Source organism: Oryctolagus cuniculus, chromosome 17, assembly GCF_964237555.1.
Source record: "Oryctolagus cuniculus chromosome 17, mOryCun1.1, whole genome shotgun sequence".
NCBI lineage: Eukaryota > Metazoa > Chordata > Mammalia > Lagomorpha > Leporidae > Oryctolagus > Oryctolagus cuniculus.
Window position 1 is genome coordinate 37,704,076 of NC_091448.1, and position 14,134 is coordinate 37,718,209.

The 14,134-nt window shown below is 42.3% G+C and overlaps 1 protein-coding gene across 4 annotated transcripts in view; it reads left to right on the forward strand.

The window, feature by feature from the left end:
- AATF (apoptosis antagonizing transcription factor) overlaps positions 1–14,134 on the forward strand; it is a 123,824-nt gene that overhangs the window by 36,442 nt on the left and 73,248 nt on the right. For 2 of the 4 annotated variants that reach the window (XM_008271166.4, XM_051824700.2), the window contains exons 5-8: positions 7,314–7,428; positions 9,423–9,621; positions 10,980–11,144; positions 13,915–13,998. In XM_008271166.4, coding sequence (XP_008269388.1) covers positions 7,314–7,428; positions 9,423–9,621; positions 10,980–11,144; positions 13,915–13,998 — 563 coding nt within the window. The remainder of the gene's footprint in view (positions 1–7,313; positions 7,429–9,422; positions 9,622–10,979; positions 11,145–13,914; positions 13,999–14,134) is intronic. The other 2 variants (XM_070061046.1, XM_051824701.2) reach the window with 1 other exon arrangement.

Here is a 14,134-nt window from a genome sequence, read left to right on the forward strand (position 1 = left end):
CCACATAGGTATTTAGAAACTGATAGGATAAGCCTTATTTTACTTTATTCATTTACTCTTCTTGTTCCCCCTTCATCCTCTTGCCAGAAATTTCTGTTAGTGGTTTATAATCTAACTAATGAACAGTGTGCCCACGTCCAAACTTACCTCTGCCTACTGTTTTGTTTATGTCAAACAGCCTGGATGAATCAGGGAAAAAATATAAAGCTGTTAGCTGAAAATGGTTTTTAGATTGGTGACATTTTATATACAGAATGGCTGCCTATGGGTAGCATGTAAATGAATACTTAATATAGGAATCTGAATACTAGTTGACTCAACACTAGAGATCAGTACAAGCAGAGCTTAAAGGATTTTCACCATGTGAAAGATGACAAGGTTTTTTTTTTTTTAGATAATAATGTGTCTTCTACTCTATAACTTTTAAAAAATTTCTAAAATACCTTAATATATAACACACTTATTATTTTTTACCTTCTATGCGATCAACAGGCAAAGGATTGTCTGCTGCATTTTATAGATGAGAAATTGAGACTCAAAGAGATTACGTTGGTTCACTCAGCATAACATGACTCATTAGTGATGATGTCAGTTAGAATGCAGGGCTCCTGACCCTCAGTGAAGTACTTTTTCCATTTATTCTGTACTCAAAATTATCCTTGCAGCTGGTGATCAGAAGCCTGGGGTGAACGTTGGTAATATGACGAGGCACGTGTCCTTCTTAATCTCCTCTTAAGGGGAAGACCTCTGGAAATGGACCATGTAGGGCAGTATAAACATATATGTGCTTGAGAGTCTCCATTTGTTTTGTAGCCACATGCCAAGAGGGAGAGAGAAGAAAGTCTCTTTGCTGCTTTTCGTAACTTTTAACTCTTATAATAGGAGAGAGATTAGAAGTAAATTAGAAACTGTTGATTCTGTTCTGCTTATTATTCACAGAGTTGAACAATAGAATTCAGTCCTATATGAATAATGAAGAAGGGTTTTTATTAGTTTATTCTTCTGGCTAGAAAGAATTGGCTGTTGGGTTTGAGTCTTGCCTTCTTCCTGGGAGCTGTGGCTTTGAGGAGGTCTCCACCTTCAGCACAGGATTGCCCCGGATCCCTTCTGGGTTACATGGCATCTCGAAGGAACTTTAGCCCAGTGTTGCAAAGAAGTGAGAATGGATTCTGGCCCTGAAGTCTCTTTACATGAAGTTGTCCGTGTGTTGGGCCATTGGTGACATTTACTTTGATAAACATTTTCTTTCTTTCTTTTCTTCTTCTTCTTTTTTCCCCCCTCCTTTTGGTGGTTAGAAGCACAGAATTGCAGATTTCATCTTTGGTAGGTCTCTTGACACTTTGATGCATGGTGATGCTATCCCTGAATGGAGCTTAAATACTTCAGGGCTACTTTCTGAGTGGGTGAAAGGGTGTATATAATGAGAACATATGAGAAAGTATTAACAGCAATGTGCACTTTGATTTACTGATATTGGTTCTCTTGCTTTCTTGTTGGATTGATAAACTGTCCAATATATCTGCAGTAGATTTTTTAAAAACTGACTTGAATAAAATAAAAAGGCTTGTGGCTTCTTGAAAGTGGCCATGGAAAGTTGTAGTCCTTTATTGGATGTTTTGACAATTCTTGATGAGGCTACATGAAAGAGTCGAATTATCACTTGCTTTTTAGGGACAAGCAGTTCTGAACATTATAGAATGCTTTGTAGCTTCTTCCTGGGTTGTTTTTGATTTCATGTTTCAGATCAGGAACATATGGTACCTACAGGAAGTAAGGGACACATTTTGCTCTTCCTGTCCTCTGAAATTTTTTATTGTAGTAAAAAAACACATAACCAAAAATTTACATTTTAACTGTTTCTGAGAGTACAATTCAGTGGTGTTAAGTATATTTACATTGTTGGGCAGGCAGTCTCTAGAACTTTTACATCTGCAGCATGGAAACTCTGCCTTGCCATTTCCCCTCCCTTCAACCTCTGGTAACCATCATTCTGTTTCCTGTCTGTGTTTTTTATTTTAAAGAATTATTTTATTTATTTATTTAAAAGACAGAGTTACAGAGAGAGAGCCAGAGAGAGAAAGAGGTCTTCTGTTCCACTGGAACACTCCCCAAATGACTGCAACAGCCAGAGCTGAGCTGATCTGAAGCCAGGAGCCAGGAGCTTCCTCTAGGTCTCCCACATGGGTGCAGGGGCTCAAACACTTGGGCCATCTTCTGCTGCTTTCCCAGGCCATAGCAGGAGTTGAATTGGAAAAGGAGCAGCTGGGACTCAAACCAGCACCCATATGGGATGCCGGCGTTGCAGGCTGGGGCTTTACCCCACTATGCCACAGCGCTGGCTACTTCTGTGGTTTTTACTTCTGCAAGTACCTCATGTAAGTGGAGTCAAACAGTATTTGTCTGTGACTGGCTGATTTAACTTAATATAACGTCCTCAAGGTTCACCTGTATTGTAGCCTCAATGTCAGAATTTCCTTCCTTTTTAAGACTGAATGAATTTTCCATTGTTTTCTCCTATTCCTTTTGAAATAGTTTGAAAACAGGCTCAGTTTGAAGGATTATGGAAGATTTTTGTCTACTGAGGTGAATTAAGAGGGTAGAACTGTTTTTTAATTTTGTTTTTTAAGGTTTATTTATTTGAAAGGTAGAGCCAGAGAGAGGGAGAGACAGAGAGAAAGGTTTTCCATCTGCTGGTTCACTCCTCCAAATGGCTTCAATAGCTGGAGCTGGGCCAGTCCAAAGCCAGGAACCAGGAACTTCTTCTGGGTCTTCCATAAGGTTCAGGGGCCCAAGCACTTGGGCCATCTTCTACTGCTTTCCTAGGCCATGGCAGAGCTGAAACGAAAGAGGAGCAGCTGGAACTCAAACCGGCATCCATATTGGATGCCAGCACCACAGGTGGGGGCTTAATCTACTACACCACAGCACTGGCCTAATATGGTAGAATTATTATACCATGGTTTAGGAATTTTTTAAGTGTGTTTTTTTAAGAGCAGTTTTTTAAAGATTTTTATTTATTTATTTGAAAGTCAGAGTTACACAGAGAAGGAGAGGCAGAGAGAGAGAGAGAGAGAGAGGTCTTCCATCCGCTGCTTCACTCCCCAGGTGGCTGCAACTGCCGGAGCTGCGCCGATCCGAAGCCAGGAGTCAGGAGCTTCTTCCATGTCTCCCATGCGGGTGCAGGGGCCCTGCCTTCCCAGGCCATAGCAGAGAGCTGGATCGGAAATGGAGCAGCCGGGTCTTGAACCAGTGCCCATATGGGATGCCGGCGCTTCAGGCCAGGACGTTAACCCTCTGCGCCACAGCGCTGGCCCCAGTGTTTTTTTTTTTTTTTTTTAATAACAGTAAAATATATAGAACATAAAACTTAGCCTTTTAATCATTTTAAATGTACACTTCATTGGCATTAAGTATACTCACATCGTTATGCTACTTTCACTACTGTCCATCTCAGATTTTTTTCATTATCTCAAAACTGAACATGTATACCCATTAAAAATAATTTCCCATTCTCTTCTCCCTAGCTGGTGGAAATTGCTATTCTACTTTGTGTCTCTGTACAAAGGTGCCTATTTAGACACCTCACGCAAGTGGAATTATACAATATTTTTCCTTTTGTCCAATTGGCTTATTTCAAATAGCCTAATATTTCCCATATTTGGTTTGGGGAACTTAGAAAGCTACTCTGCAGATGCAAAATTGATGTGTGGTATCACTTTGGAAAACACAGCATCTGTTTCTTAAGATGTAGCCATTTCTGGAGAATAACGTAGAAATAACAGTTCATATTTTTGTAGAATTTGGATGAAATGAGATTTCTGTATTTCCATGGGCTCTCTTCCAAGTATTAGTGTCTTCCATTTTCTTATTAAGGCTTTCACTACAACAGGCACTTTCTGGACGTCAGCTGCAGGAGGAGACGTGTAAGTAGTTCTCAGCTCTGCTCTTGGGTGACTGTGTGTAGTGACAGTATTGGCAGCTAGCATTTGTAGCTTTTGCTCTCCTTTCTTTGAAAATACTCCATATATTTACATGATTTTGCATTGTTTTAAAAGATTTATGTATTTATTTGAGAGAGTTACACCCAGAAAGAAGGAGAGGCAGAGAGAGAGGGAGGGAGAGAGGGAGGGAGGGAGGGAGGGAGAGGGAGGTCTTCCATCCGCTGGTTCACTCCTTATTTGGCTGCAGCGGCCGGAGCTACATGGATCTGAAGCCAGGAACTTCCTCCAGGTTTCCCATGTGGGTACAGGGGCCTAAGGACTTGCTTCTTGGTCTCCCATGCGGGTGCAGGGACCTAAGGACTTGGACCATCTTCTACTGCTTTCCCAGGCTGTAACAGAGAGCTGGATCAGAAGTAGAGCAGCTGGGTCTCGAACCAGTACACATAGGGGATGCCAGCACTGCAGGCGATGGCTTACCTGGTACACCACAGTGCCGGCCCCTTTTACATGGTTCTAGATGTACACTTAGCACATTCTTCCCTTTAAAATTGTTATCTTTTTATTTCTTTTTTTGTTTACTTTTCGCATTGGCTATATTTAATTCATTTTCACAAAAGCTCACACACAGAATAAATCTGTATGGTTTTTTCCTTCTTCATAAGTATAACTTTATCTCCATATTTGGTGGAAAGTTTGTAAGCTTTTGTTTTTAAAGGAGAGGAACAAATAGGTTGAAAATCTTGGTTTGGAACACAAGGCATTTTGCATCTTTTTAGGTAATATTTATATATTACAGATCCCCCCAAGTTTTGTGGATATGCACGGATTACAAAAGGGTGGAATTTAGAATTTAGAAATCATGTGATCACGAATCTTGTTTTAAACAAGTACCTTTTTTTAAGATTTATTTATTTATAGTTTTTTTTAAAAGATTTATTTATTTATTTGAAAGGCGTAGCTACAGAGAGGCAGTAGGCAGATTATTATTGGGTTGTCGAGTTTCTTCTGACCTGTTGGAAAAGGCTTTTTCAGGCAGGTTAGCTTCTAGCCTTAGGTTGAAATACAATCTTGGGGGCTGGCACTGTGGTATAGCAGGTAAAGCCACCACCTGCAGTGCTGGCATCCCACATGGGTGCTGGTTTGAGTCCCGGCTGCTCCACTTCCCTTCCAGCTCTCTGCTATGGCCTGGGAAATCAGTAGAAGATGACCCAAGTCCTTGGTCCCCTGCACCCGCATGGGAGACCCGGAAGAAACTCCTGGCTCCTGGCTTTGGATCAGCATAAATAATGAAAAAATCTTAAAAAAACAAAAATACAATCTTGTCTCGTATGATATGTGGAGAACTTGTCTAACTCATGTGTTGATGTCCCATTGATGAGACAGGTTGGAATGTAAAATAGTGAGAAGGCTACTCGAGCGGGGCAGGGGGAAGTAGAAGCAGGAAAGAGTTACAGTAAGACTTAGCAAAGTCATGTAACCAAAGTCTGGGTGAGTTGAATTTAGTGTGGAATACAAAGTAAAAATGAAGGTAGGAATGGTTGAATGAAAGTAGCGATGCTTATAAGAAGGTTGTGGTCAATTACGGGAAAGAGGGAAGAAAGGATAGAAGCATTATCAGTGATAGAATGGAAAATACAGGTTTTTAAAATGTACTAAACATATAGAAAAAGTGCACCCAAATGTCAGTGATCTCCTAGGAAAACACATTCAACATGAGAAAAAGTCAGACAAGGAAAAAGTATCAGGTAGGAAGAAAAAAATTTTGTTTCTGACATGATATATTTGCAGGTGTGATGGAGCATCCGTGGGAAGGGTTTTTTGGCAGTTGTTGCTGGAAATCTGAACATTTGATTATAGGAGAGGTGTCTGAGTACTGTCAGCTCAAAAACTGTGATACTCGTGTCCAGTCCAGTTAGTAGGATTCACTTAGTCTACAGAGTGGGATCATTCTGTTAGAGAAGGTAGGAATTCAGTTCTTGGAGGACCAGTTTTTATGATGAAAATTCTTAGCCATCGACTCTATACTTAATTCTGACCAGCTGTATTATAGATGCCTGCTGTTTGCTGTGAGAACCAGGTAAGGACATGGTTTTTTTGTTTGTTTTTTAATGTGGTTTGGACCCTGCCTAAGATATTTGTGTATGTAAAATTGTGTGTGTGTGTGCGCGTGTGTGTGTGAGTTATTTATTTGAAAGGCAGAGTTAGAGAGGCAGAGGTAGAGGCGGAGAGAGATCTTTCATCTGCTGGTTCACTCCCCAAATGGCCGCAATGGCCAGATCTGATCTGAAGCCAGGAGCCAGGAGCTTCTTCTGGGTCTCCCATGTGGGTACAGGGGCCCAAGCACTTGGGTCATCTTCTACTGCTTTCCCAGGCCATAGCAGAGAGCTAGATCAGAAGTGGGGCAGGTGGTAGCTTTATCACAATGCTGGCCCCAAGAACATGTTCTTGGTGTGTGTGTGTGTTTTTTTTTTTTTTTTTTTTTTTTTTTTTTTTTGTGGACAGTGAGAGAAAGAGACAGAAAGGTCTTCCTTCCATTGGTTCACCCCCCAAATGGCAGCTATGGCCAGCACTCTGCCGATCCAAATCCAGGAGCCAGGTACTTATCCTTGTCTCCCATGTGGGTGCAGGGTGCAAGGACTTGGGCCATCCTCCACTGCACTCCCTGGCCACAGCAGAGAGCTGGACTGGAAGATGAGCAACCGGGACAGAATCCGGCGCCCCGACCAGGACTAGAACCTGGTGTGCTGGCACCGCAGGCAGAGGATTAGCCTATTGAGCCACGGCGCCGGCTGGTGTGCAAATTTCTAATAAAAAAATTCAGTACTGTGAATAGAAAGTCATTAACTTAGGTTGTCGTGTGTGAACAGAAACGTTCCATAAAGATATGCATTGAGATACTGAATGAAGGATGTATGTGGCAGCTTAAGCTGGAGGCAGATGAGATCTCCTTGGGGAGAGGGACAGGAGGTGTAGAGCCCAGGTTTAAGGTGTGCTCTTTAGGAAAAGGGGAAGAATTGCTTAAGGATTTGATTGACAGAGCAATAATCAGAGAGGTCCTTGGGAACCTGTAGGTAATACCTGAGAAACTTAACACCAGAGGAGTAAATTAATGGTTATGAAGACATGCAGGGAAGGAGTTTGCAGGGCCTAAGCACTTGGGCCATCCTCCATTGTCTTCCTGGGCCACAGCAGAGAGCTGGCCTGGAAGAGGAGCAACCGGGACAGAATCCTGTGCCCCAACCAGGCTAGAACCCGGGTTGCCGGTTGTGGGGGAGGATTAGCCAAGTGAGCTGCAGCGCCGGCTGGCATCATATACTTGTGAGAATTGTAGGTAATCAATTAAATGTCTCTTCTCTCTGCTTTATTTCTCAGGTCACAAAGCCCTTAAAGCATTGTTGAGGTCATTGGTGGATCTTCAGGAAGAGTTGCTGTGTCAGTACCCAGACACTAGGTACCTGGTAGATGGGACCAAGCCTGAAGTAGAAAGGTAAGGAGGAAATGGAGCTGCAGAGTTACTTATTTTCTTTTCTTCTGGCTGTTTTTTGTCATTGATGCAAGAGAAAGCCAAGTTAGGTAAATAGTTTTTATACTGGTTAGGAAATAATGACGAGAAAAAAAATAGTCTTTAATGTTCAGTACAGATGCAATTTTTTTTTCTTGTATATTTTCAGTCTTCGTTTGGTTGAATTATGTGGACGTGGCACTTGTAGCTATGGAACCAGCAGATACGGAGGGCTGATTGTATCGCAGTTTAGTGCTGATTCTGTTGCCTCTCTTTTGAGTTTTAAGTTTTTATTTATTTATTTGAAAGACAGAGAGAGAGAGAGAGACAGAAAGAGATCTTCCATCTACTAGTTTGCTTCCCAAATGCCCACAATAGCCAGGGCTGGGCCACCCTGAAGCCACAGCCAGGAACTTCATCTGGTTCAGGGACCCAAATACTTGAACCATTATCTGCTGCCTCCCAGGGTGCATTAGCAGGAAGCTGGAATGTGAAGTGGGATCAGGACTTGAACCTAGGCACTCGACATGGGGTGTGGATACCTCAAGCAGCATCTTATCTGCTATGCCAAATGCCTGACCCCTTTTGAGCTTTTTTACATTCAGCTTTTCTGCATTTGATTTGAATAATATCATTTTCCTTTCCTGAGCATTTGGTTACAAAGAGGCATGTTTCTCTTATTGATTTGAAGATTAAAGTCATAGAAATATGGTTATGGGGGTTGGCGCAGTGGCATGGTGGGTAAAATTGCCACCTTGCAGTGATAGCATCCCATATGGGCACCAGTTTGAGTCCCAGCTGCTCCAATTCCGATCCAGTGCTCTGCTGTGGCCTGGGAAAGCAGTGGAAGATGGCTCAAGTGCTTTGGCCCTTTTGCCCACATGAGAGACCTGGAAGAGCCTCCTGGCTCCTGGCTTGAGATTGGTGCAGCTCCAGCCAGTGTGGCCATTTGGGGAGTTTACCTGTGGATGGAAGACCTTTCTCTGTCTGCCTCTCTGTAACTCTGCCTTTCAAATACATAAGTAAATCTTAAAAAAAAAAAAAAAAAAATGATTATTTGTTTAATTTTTAAAGACTCTTTTGTGATAGTACAGTCTGATTCATGCACATTTCAAATAATGATTTTATAGCTTTATTTTTATAATTTGCTTACCTTTCGAAAGTTTTTTAAAAAATATTTACTTATTTATTTGAAAGAGTTATGGAGAAAGGGAAAGACAGATAAAGATAGATTTTCCATCCGCTGGTTCACTCCCAAAGTGTCCATAATGGCTAGGACTGAGCCAGACTGAAGCGGGAGCTTCATCTTGGTCTCTCCCTTGTGGAAGGCAAGAGCTCGGGCAGTTGGGTTATCTTCTGCATTAGCAGGGATCTGGATCTGAAGTAGAGCAGATGGGACAGGAGTTGGCACCTATATGAAATGCCAGCATTGCAGGTGGTGGCTTAATCTGCCATGCCACAATGCTGGGCCCTCAAAATTTCGAAACTATTTCTTTTAATATTTATTAGAAAAGTCACATGAGCGCTTGATTGACCTCATGAACATTCTTTTCAAACAAAAAAGCCATCCTCCTAGCCAGGGTGCATTTAAATACTCAATGAACCATAGAACTGCTGGTTCATGTCCTGGTTGCTCCACTTCCAATCCAGATCCCAGATAATGGCCTGGGAAAAGCAGTGGAAGATGGGCCACATGCTTGGGCCCCTGCTACCATGTGGGAAACTCGAATGAAGCTTCTGACATTGGCCTGACATTGTGGCCATCTGGGGAGTGAACCAGCAGATGGATGATTGATCTCTCTCTTTACCCCCATTCTTCCTTCCCCCACCCCTGTAACTATGACTTTCAAATAAATAAATATATATATATTTTAAATTGTAGACAGAATAGTAAGGCCTAAATACTCTCTGTGTGAGCCCTGTTCTTTATCTGCATGGTGTTTATTGACACTGGACTTGTGTTCTTACTGGTTTTCCAGTGAGGAGATTTCTAGTGAAGAAGATGAGGTGGTACAAGAGAAGAAGAAGCAGAAAAGGGCACCACCAAAGAGGAAGCTGGAGATGGATGACTACCCCAGCTTCATGGCAAAGCGCTTTTCCGACTTCACCATCTACAGGAACCGCACACTTCAGAAGTGGCATGATAAAACCAAGCTGGCTTCTGGAAAACTCGGGAAGGCAAGTGTGTGTGTACGTGTACACCCCCACATGTCAGATAGGTATCAACCTGAAACAAATTTTTTTTTTTAATGATTTATTTACTTATTTGAAAGGTAGAATTAGAGAGAGAGAGAGAGTGAAATCTTCCAACCCCTGGTTCACTTCCCAGGTAGCCATAATGGCTGGAGCTGGGCTGATCCGAAGCCAGGAGCAAGGAGTTTGCTCCAGGTCGCCCATGTGGTCGCGGGAGCCCAAGGACTTGGGCCATCCACCGCTTTCTCAGGTGCATGAGCAAGGAGCTGAATCAGAAGTACAGCAGCCAGGACCTGAACTGGCACCCATATGGGATGCCAACATCGCTGGTGGAGGCTTTACCTGCTAAGCCACAGCACTGGCCCCAACCTGAAGCAGTTTTTTTGTTTGCTTAAATTTTTTCTAAAGATTTATTTATTTATTTGAAAGAGAGGGAGGCAAAGGCGGGGCGAGGGGGGGGTCTTCGATCTGCTGGTTCACTCCCCAACAGCCCGAGCTGCACTGATATGAAGCTAGGAGCTTCTTCTGGGTTTCCCACATTGTATGGGGGCCCACACACTTGGGCCATCTTCTACTGCTTTCCCAGGTAATAGCAAAGAGCTGGATGGGAAGTGGAGCAGCCAGGACTTGAACAGGAGCCCACATGGGATGCCAGCACTGCAGGTGGCGGCTTTACCCACTATGCCATAGCTCTGGCCCCATGAAGCAGTTTTAAGAAATTGGAACTGCAGCTCATTTATCTGGATATTTTTTTAAAAGATTTATTTATTTATTTGAAAGTCGGAGTTACACAGAGAAAGGAGAGGTAGAGAGAGAGAGAGGTCTTCCATCCATTGGTTCACTCCCCAATTGGATGCAACAGCTGGAGCTGTGCTGATCTGAAGCCAGGAGCCAGGAGCCTCTTCTGGGTCTGCCATGTGAGTGCAGGGGCCCAAGGACTTGGGCCATTGTCTGCTGCTTTCCCAGGCCACAGCAGAGAGCTGGAATGGAAGTGGAGCAGCCAGGACTTGAACCAGCACCCATATGGGATGCTGGCACTGCAGGTGGTGGTTTTAGCCACTGCACCACAATGATGGCCCCAAGAAATAGTTCTCAAAACAATTATTATTAAAGGAGCAGAAGTTAATCTTTGGGCATAGGAAAATGATATAACCTGCTTAATACCAATTTTTTTTTTTTCTGAGAACAGTTACAGCCACTCACAGACTCCATTCTTAACAGAAAGCCCCTCCTGCAAAGACAATTGTCTGTTTCTTTGCTGACACAGAAAGATAAAGAAACTAATGTAGCTGCCTGAAGCACTGACTTTCTGCATTATCTGACACTGGTTAATGTTGTTGCAGGGTTTTGGTGCCTTTGAACGCTCGATCTTGACTCAGATTGATCATATTCTTATGGACAAAGAAAGATTACTCCGAAGGACACAGACGAAGCGCTCTGTCTACCGGGTTCTTGGCAAACCGGAACTTGCAGCTCAGCCTGTCCCAGAGAGTTTGCCAGGAGAACTAGTAAGAACTCTGTGGTTATGGGGAGCATGCCTGGTGAGACTAATTAACTGAAAAACCTGTAGGTATTACCTCTTTGTAAAAGAAGTTAGTGAAAGAGAGGAACACACTCTACTTGACTGGATTATTGAGAAACTGAGATTATATGAAAGGAGGAAGTTTTTAAAAAAGTGGCTTTTATTAATTCCTGTGTGTCAGATCCTCTGAATTTTGAGTTTGATACAGGAGTCTAGTAATAGCATTCGTAATCCAATTTTTTAAAATTCAGCTTTAGAGTTCTCTCTGTCAGCATTGAAGCAGGTGTGTACTTCAGGCTTAATGTTTGCCAGGTACTCTAGAAATGGACCTGAAAGTGGAATAAGTCAAATTCTATTGTATAAAGGGAATATTTTAGTGTTTTAATTATAGAAGTAATATGCATGCATTAATTTTTTTTATGTTCATAAGAATTTAAACCGGAAAGTAAAATTCCCCCTACTCTGAATATTTCACTCCTTAGGTTTAATCAATATTAATAGTTGTGACAAGCTTTCAGCGATATTTCTATCCATGTTTATATATATATATTATCTACACACATGTACATATGTGCATAAATATGGTTATCATTTTTTTTTTGACAAGCAGAGTGGACAGTGAGAGAGAGAGACAGAGAGAAAGGTCTTCCTTTTTTGCCGTTGGTTCACCCTCCAATGGCCGCCGCAGCCGGCACACCGCGCTGATCCAATGGCAGGAGCCAGATACTTATCCTGGTCTCCCATGGGGTGCAGGGCCCAAGCACTTGGGCCATCCTCCACTGCACTCCCTGGCCACAGCAGAGAGCTGGCCTGGAAGAGGGGCAACCGGGACAGAATCTGGCGCCCCGACCGGGACTAGAACCTGGTGTGCCGGCGCCGCAAGGCGGAGGATTAACCTAGTGAGCCGCGGTGCTGGCCAATGATTATCATTTTTACTAACTAGAATGACTGTATGTATTAACATAAAGCATGCCAACTGTATAGAAAGTCTTAAAACTTACTTTTTTTTTTTTTTTTAAAACAAGGCCCTTCACAGGCTCTGTTGGTCTTTTTTTTTTTTTTTTTTTTTTTTTAAGAGTTATTTGCTTATTTGAAAGTCAGAGTTACAGAGAAGGAAAGGCAACAACAATCTTCCATCCACTGGTTCACTTCCCAGATGGCCAAAATGGCCAGAGCTGGGCCGATCCACAGTCAGGAGCCAGGAGCTTCTTCTGAGTCTCCTATGTGGGTGCAGGGGCCCAAGTGTGGGCCATCTTCTACTGCTTTCCCAGGCCAGAGCAGAGAGCTGGATTGGAAGTGGAGCAGCCAGGACTAGAACCGGTACCCATATGGGATGCTGGCACTGCAGGTGGAGGATTAACCTACTGTGTCACAGCATTGCCCCCCAACCCCCGCTTTAAGTTTTTATTTGCTTATTTGAAAGATAGAGTTACAGACAGTGAAAGGGAGAGAGAGAGAACGGTCTTCCATCTTCTGATTCACTCTCGAAATGACTGCAATGGCCTGAGATGATCCAAAGCCAGAAGCTTCCTCTCAGTCCTCCACGTGGATGCAGGGCCCCAAGTGGTTGGGCCGTCTTCTACTGCTTTCCCAGTGCCTGTGTGGGATGCTGGTACCGCAGGTGGAGGATTAACCTACTGTGCCACAGCGCAGGCCCCACAACTTACTTTTTAGACATACTATATCCTGGACACTTTGCCTGTATTGTCACATGAGAGTGCCTGTTTTTCCTCATGGCTACAGAATATTCCATTTTGTACATACGTACTATAATTTATTTAAACACTGGATATTTATATTGTATCCAGAGTTAGAATCAGTCTATACAGGAAACATTCCTGAATATTTTTATTTGTGGGTGTGTGCAAGCATGTGGATCGATTTCTTGAAGTAGAAACGTTACATTAAAGAAAATCCACTAAATCCTGATGGATGTTGCCAAATTACTTCCAAAAAGCTGCGTTAATTTCTAGTCCCTCCAGTCATACTGAGTATTGCCAGTCTTATAGGTGAAAAACGGTATCTTCTCATTTAATTTGCATGTGTTCAATTAGAGTGGGGTTAAACATATTTTCATGTGATTATTTGTATTTCTTTTTTATCAGCTATCATGTTAATGTTTTTGCCTGTTTTACCACTGGACTATTTTGTTTTTTGATTTTTTTTGTTTTGCTTTAATTTTTATTTTAAATTTTAAGACCTTTTTATATCTTTTTTTAAACTTTTATTTAGTAAATATAAATTTCCAAAGTACAGTTTATGGATTACAGTGGCTTTTTCTCTCCCAAAACCTCCCCCCCCACCCTCACCCCTCCCATCTCCGCTCCCTCTCCCATTCCATTCACATCAAGATTCATTATCAATTATCTTTATATACAGAAGATCAATTTAGTATAAATTAAGTAAAGATTTCAATAGTTTGCACCCGCAACGAAACACAAAGTGTAAAATACTGTTTGAGTACTAGTTATAGCATTAATTCAGATTGTAACAACACATTAAGGCTAGAGATCCTACATGTGGAGTAAGTGCACAGTGACTCAGTTGTTGTCTTAGCAAATTGTCAAAATAAGATCGGAGTCGGCGAACTCAAAATGCTTCCATAGCCTTGGCAACTCATGACAAGAGCCATAAACAAGAGTGTCAGTTTGCTAAGACCTTTTTGTATCTTAAGGGATACAGTGCTTTGACTTACATTATTTATCGTAGCTGTGTTAGCCTCACAGTAATCCGCTCTTTCCTTCTCATTGATAAAGGAGGTCCTTCCTGAAGCCTCTGCCAATGCTCACCTGAAGGACTTGGATGAAGAAATCTTTGATGATGATGACTTTTACCACCAGGTGTGACTTTACTAGCTTCATTTGTTCCAAATCAGGTGTTAGCATTTTAAAGCAGCTGATAGACTTCTGTGAACAACAGGTAGCTTATTTTGGTATAACAGTCAGAATTAGAGCTGCGTTCATAATAGACAGTATC